At 41.4% G+C, this 6,041-nt stretch overlaps 1 protein-coding gene across 1 annotated transcript; it reads left to right on the top strand.

Moving 5' to 3' along the window:
• Positions 1 to 280: 280 nt before the first annotated feature.
• Positions 281 to 4,444, top strand: snap29 (synaptosome associated protein 29). Its single transcript, XM_008284909.1, has 6 exons — positions 281 to 360; positions 1,446 to 1,673; positions 1,767 to 1,960; positions 2,811 to 2,896; positions 2,979 to 3,083; positions 3,333 to 4,444. The coding sequence occupies exons 2-6, from the start codon at positions 1,446 to 1,448 to the stop codon at positions 3,491 to 3,493; spliced, it is 774 nt and encodes a 257-aa protein (XP_008283131.1). The 5' UTR covers positions 281 to 360; the 3' UTR covers positions 3,494 to 4,444.
• Positions 4,445 to 6,041: the final 1,597 nt, after the last annotated feature.

Here is a 6,041-nt window from a genome sequence, read left to right as displayed (position 1 = left end):
CGAGCGCAGAAACAGGCGAGCAGCGGCGGCCAGCGCTGGGAAAGCCGCAGTACGGCAACGCGAAGGGGACAATCCTCACTGCGACTCGTAGTCGGGTCAAAACAAACATAAACAAGTGTGTTGGGTGTAATTATTTAAATACTGCAGTTACTATAGTGATTGATAAACGAGGCATAGTGTCGCTTGGTGTCATATTTAAGTGATTTGCGATATAAAACACGTCAGTATGCGTTTTTGTTGCGCACGATGAGCCGCTCGGACAGCGCGAGGCAACGTCACCAGATGTGACAGGAAGTGTTGAGTTGCTAACAGTCAGCTGATACAGCAACAACAGAGCGTTCACGGCAGCGACGGTCAAAGGTTTGTCTGTTAAGTTGATCGTTTCCTTGTTTTGTTTTTTATAATCTCATTTAGACGTTACTTATTCTACGAGAAGAGATGTTCATGTTGACACCGCGCCCGACGTCTGGTTGTGCTAATTATGTTAGCTAGTAGCTTGTGTTGACAAGCTAGCGGGTGGCTAACTAGCTAACACCCCATAGTTACACAAAGCATAGAAAAAGCATTAATTATTTTCTGTTTCTATGTTATGGCAGCTGTTTTGGCAGATGATTGTTATGGAACATTTTTAATAAGGCCTTTATTCATCACTTCAAACTTGTTTTGTTGAGTGAAAACTGTAGCTAGCTCGAGCTAACATCCAGGAGCTAGCTTTAGTTTCATTTATCTTGTGAAATACTATTATTTGTTACATCAGCGTGTCAATGAGTCATTCATATCCTTTACAAAAGTGTTTATTATGGGGTTCCAACTCAGCAATATCATTAGGATTTGTATATTATGTAGTATGTATTCTTTATCGTTTTATACATGTTCTGTCTTAATGATGTGTATATTTTGACACGTCATAGTATTTGTCCTGTATTAGTCTTGGCAGGAAAACAATTTATTCTCACCTTCCACTTTGTGCTTAGAGTTTGGATGACAAACAACCTGACGTAACTGGATTCATTGTTAGCTGTGTGGTTTATAAAATTTCAGACGATTATGAAAAACGTCAATCGATGTTTCCCCAAACCAAGATGACATCATCAGATGTCATGTACTCAGTTTACTTTCATAAAGCAATCAAGAAAAAAGAAAATATTCACATTTAGGAAGCTGGAATCAGAGACTTTTACTTTTTTTTCTTTAAAAATTATTCAAACAAATTAATCAAGATGCACTGTTCGCACACTAATAGTTAAATTTTGGTCCAACAAGATTTTGTTTTACTTTCAACAATGTCAAAGTCCCAATTTTACAACGTTTTACAAAAAGACGTCTTGATGGTGTGTGTGAAGGCTCATTCTTGACCTCAGCCTGTCATGAGACATGGTTGGAATCTCTGAAAAATGTTGGCAGTTGAGATTATTTTGTGACAACACTGTGCGTTTGCTTCTCAGATGGCCTACCCTAAGTCCCACAACCCGTTTGCTGATGATGACGATGAGGAAGACTTTAAGCCTAAAAGCAGGGGGTTCGATGACGATGATGGGTTGACCGACGCAGAGCGGAGGCAGAGGTATCTGCAGCAGGAAGTGATGCGCACAGCTCAGTCGGCTGTGGACAGCAGTCATCGTTCTCTCAGGCTTATCTATGAATCTGAGAAGATGGGCGTGGACACTGCAGAGGTATGTTACGCTAAACAGGTTTACCAAAACACAACAGCACTTTCTTAAAGGTCCCTTTGACACGTGTCCCTCTGTCTCTGTTTGTGTGTGTAGGAGCTGACGCGACAGGGTGAGGTTTTGAGGAGGACAGACAAGATGCTGGACGGCATGGATCAGGACCTGAAGACCAGCCAGCAGCACATTACCAGTATCAAGAGCGTGTGGGGTGGCATCGTCAATTACTTCAAGGGAAAGCCAGAGATAAAGCCACCGCCTGAGCAACCAAAGCCCTACCAGGGCAATGACAGGTACAGTTCTGTTCTTTATTAATGATTAATTAATGGGGTGTGGCAGCTATCATCCATTTAAGAAAAATCTAATGTTGCTGTACTTTTGTTTGGTATGCATCACATCTCTGTATACGAATCAGCAATTTCTGGTTGTATTATAAACTCCCTAACATGTTAAGAATTAGTTACTGAAGAAATACAACCATTGTGGCTGCTTTGCAGAGCATTTGAACTGCATTTTATATCATTTTAACGCCGTGAAATATGTAATAACCTTTTGAGGATTTTAAGCCAGAATAAAATAGGAGTTTGAAGATTTGTCGATATACCTGTGAAAACAATAAAAATTCCAGCATAGAAGACGAATTAATTAATATTCAGATTGAAGTGTCTGAACTTACACGACCTCTTCTAACTAAATAAAACACTCCTGCACCTGTTTGACCATCACAGCTACAAAAATCATATAGTTTTTGGACAAGACACTCCATCATCCTTCTCTACTTCACATTAAATATGTATTAATGAACCAACTGTCATTCTCTGTTTCCCTGCTAAAAATGAAAACGTTGATGGCATGTTTTATAACTGTTGAGTTTACTGACCTAAAAATCACAACAAAAGTACATAAAACAGCTTCATGATGTCCCATATGCAATACAACCCATCATCATGTAAAGGTATCAGGTTCACATCACGTACATACAACATCTATGTATGCATTAACAAATTATTGTTTGAGTATGGTGTGCTGCTTCTTCTAGAAACTTTAATCAAAACACGTTAGATGAAATAACTTCAAGTAAAAATGTGTCTTTATTATTTTTGTCATTAAATCCCCTGAATAATGCTTCTCTGACCTCCTCAGACTACAGAGTGCCTTATCCAGCAGCAGAGAACATGAGGACAAGTACCAAGCCAGCCACCCCAACCTAAGACGGCTGGATACAGGAGGTAAGAGGTTTCAGAAGAACCTCGGCTTAACCTGACCGTAAACCAAAACTGGCTGCCAACATTTCTGATTTCACTGTTCCAGGATTTGGAGCTTCTGCGTCGATAGATGACGGCCCATCCAGACAGAATGGATACTCTCAGAACAGACACCTGAAGGAGGCCCACCACACCCTGGACAAAAATCTGGGTAAAAGTCTTACTTGTGTTTTCATTATCTTTTAATTGTCTTACTTGATGACAGTACAGTCTTATGTAATGCGGTGAGAGGTGAGATAAACACCTGATATTGGTGAAATTATTGCTTTTTTTTGTTCTGAAATGTAATATAATTAATCAATTTTCAAATGTACAACCACAAAATATACATTTATTATATATTAACAAAAATAAAGCTTTAACAGTTTAACTAAAGTTGGATATCGTTTGTGAATGACAGATGAAATGTCAGATGGCTTGAGACGACTGAAGAACCTTGGAATTGGTCTCCAGGCTGAGATCGAGGACCAGGACGACTCCATTGATTCTCTGCTGAACAAAGTCGACAAGATGGATCTCAAAATCCACAACACGAACCAGCAGATCAAGAACCTCAAATAACACGAACACTCGGACTCGCCTTATGTAGACACAAACCGGTCATCCTCTCACTCGGTCCTCCATCTTCGCCTCTGTTGAATAAACTCCAGGCTTTTATTTAGTTCTTTTAAAGGGTTCTTCCGCCTCAAAACAGATTTTTTTTTTTCTTGTTTTGAAGGAAAGACTGGTTTGAATTATTTCAATGCAATGGGTCGTCTTTATCCGTGTATGATCTGTTTGTTTTCAAGCTCCGCTGCATTTCTGTTTCAATGTCGTCATTTGAATTTTCATCGGTTTTCCTCAATAGCCAAAGATTTATGATTGGCTCCGAAGTTGTTACTATTCAAGCAAAATATTTTGACGTGTAAGAGAGAATTTTTGAATTGATTTATGATTCACTAAATAGACAAATACTTGATTTTTTTTGGTGCGTATAATTCATTTGTCAGTGCTAACTGTGATCCCCGGACCTGCCATGACATACACTATGTACAAAGCCACAAGCAAGCAGCCGGCCGAGCTAAAGTCACTTCTGCCTTACGTGTAACGTGTGTAGAATAGCTTTTGGATCTGTGCCACGGTTCTGTCTCCACTGGCACAAACTCACCACGAGATGCTTCTTCTCTTTATTTTATTGTCTAAATCGTTGTTTGTACTGTGGCCACATTCTTCAGCGCTATCTCTAGCTTTATGTAAATTGTTTATATCGGAAAGTATTGTACTCAATGCTGCACAGTGGGCCTGAGTGGATTATTGTACACCATAAATAATGTGAACAAGCTATAAAAATGAAGAGCTGAGTGAAGATCTCGTTGTTCTGATTATTAAAGCTGTTATATCTCTTATAAACACTTACATTTTTAGATTAATTAAAAAAAAAAGAGAATGTTTTTCCACCAAGTTGATGAAAAATAAGAAAATACAAGAGCAGTGTCCATGTGTTGTAATCACAATAAAGCACTTGTGAGGGAAGTTCCAGGTGTTCTGTGAAATAGTTCTGGTAAAAGTGGAGCAGGACAGCAAAAGCACCACAAGGTGGCGCCATAATCAAGGGTGGAATTTGCTTGAGCTTCTGCAGAAACATGCGACTGTTAAGCATTCAGTAGTGTTCGTGTTAACTTACTGTCTATATGTGGTGACAGAGCAGGAGGAGGATATCTGTAGATGGAAACGGAGCAGAAACTATTAAAACTGCACTTGTTTTCCTCAAACTTAGGATCAAAACACTGTTGAGTAAATAGAGTTTGTGCTCTTTTTTTTACTGCAGTTACACTAGAAGTCTTGAAATACTTTTCAATCATTTCTGAGGACGTGTGTGTGTGTTTACTGTAGTGGCTCGGTTGCGTAAAAATCGGTGTTTGCTGTGCGTGGCTCAGGTCCTCGTGTCGAGGTGTCCATTCATTATCATTCCTCTGTGTTGGACCAGCTGCTCCTGCAGAGCTAACAAGCATTCATTAGGATGACTTGCTAATTACAGTTCACGCTTCCCAAAACACATATCAGCTATTGGGGCGACGTCGAGGTGGAAGATGGGGGTACCGGCTACTCAGGGCCTCTAGCTGATGGAGGCCTCTGCATTTTTGTGATGCCTCGTGTGTGACTCTTCCTGTTGCACATGTGGTGGACACAGACAAACAAGTAAACAAGGTAGATGGAGCACAAAGTGTCAGGTAGCTCAGTAAGAACAGAGGAAATCGAGGAGGTTTCAGGAGACAAACCACAGGAATTAATTGAACTTTCTTGCCTTGTTCCAACTTTTGGGTCAGAAAAGCTGCCACATGTTTCTCAAAGTTTGACTTTTTGGGACCTGTTTCAGTGTTGTTCTCTTAGCAACATCAAGTGTGAAGCCAGTGTGATGATATGAGACAGTCCGACTGCGGCTACAGATAAATATGCTGAAGAAGGGACCTGAGGTCGAGGTGGCACCGCGCATCCACCGACGCCACCGATAAACGGAAGTCACCTCTGGGTTCTTTCCCTTCACGCCATACACGGGGGCCGGGAGGGCTTTGAACAGCTGTCTTGTCAAAAGCAAACAGTGGCCGTGCTGTGACAAAAGCCGCCAGTGCTGGAATGCCCCCCTTTTCAGCGGCCGTAATCCCAGAACACACTGCTGTCGGAGCCCATCAGGCACTGGGCCAGAGACGGGCCTTCCTGCCCTTTGGAAAGCGGGTTAGCGGCAGAGGCAGAGCAGCGCAGGGGATGGACTGTCAGGCTGACAACACTCTATTGCCACTGTTGTAGTAAGAGAAAATAAAGAGTTGTGCTGACGAAGGGGAGTTTGGTCGAGAGCTGGGGGAGAGGAAGGAGGGAGGAGTGCGGCCGGAGAGATTAATGGAGGAGGTGAAGTTCAAGTGCCTCTGAGATGAAACGTATAAAAGTAGCCATGTGTGAATCGCTCCAGAGGGACTCGTTTTCAGGTGTTGACTTGCAGGATCTCACTTTGTCCAAAACCCCTTCAGACATGCTTGTTAGTGCTATTGATAATTCTAATACTACTGAATACACAGGAGCAGAAATGCACTTAATTCATGAGCAACCTAAGCCTTTCTAGGTAAAGTTTACAACC

The sequence above is a fragment of the Stegastes partitus genome, unplaced genomic scaffold (genome assembly GCF_000690725.1).
Source record: "Stegastes partitus isolate 25-593 unplaced genomic scaffold, Stegastes_partitus-1.0.2 Scaffold380, whole genome shotgun sequence".
In the NCBI taxonomy this organism is placed as follows: domain Eukaryota; kingdom Metazoa; phylum Chordata; class Actinopteri; family Pomacentridae; genus Stegastes; species Stegastes partitus.
Note: the sequence above shows the minus strand (reverse complement) of the source record. Positions and strands in the feature narration are given on the sequence as shown.

What these genes read in the sequence shown, in the direction of transcription:
- snap29 (XM_008284909.1), top strand. Translation starts at nt 1,446, where the DNA reads ATGGCCTACCCTAAGTCCCACAACCCGTTTGCTGATGATGACGATGAG. An exon ending in TGGGCGTGGACACTGCAGAG is followed by an intron (nt 1,674 to 1,766) that starts GTATGTTACGCT and finishes TTGTGTGTGTAG; the next exon opens with GAGCTGACGCGACAGGGTGA. An exon ending in AAGACGGCTGGATACAGGAG is followed by an intron (nt 2,897 to 2,978) that starts GTAAGAGGTTTC and finishes TCACTGTTCCAG; the next exon opens with GATTTGGAGCTTCTGCGTCG.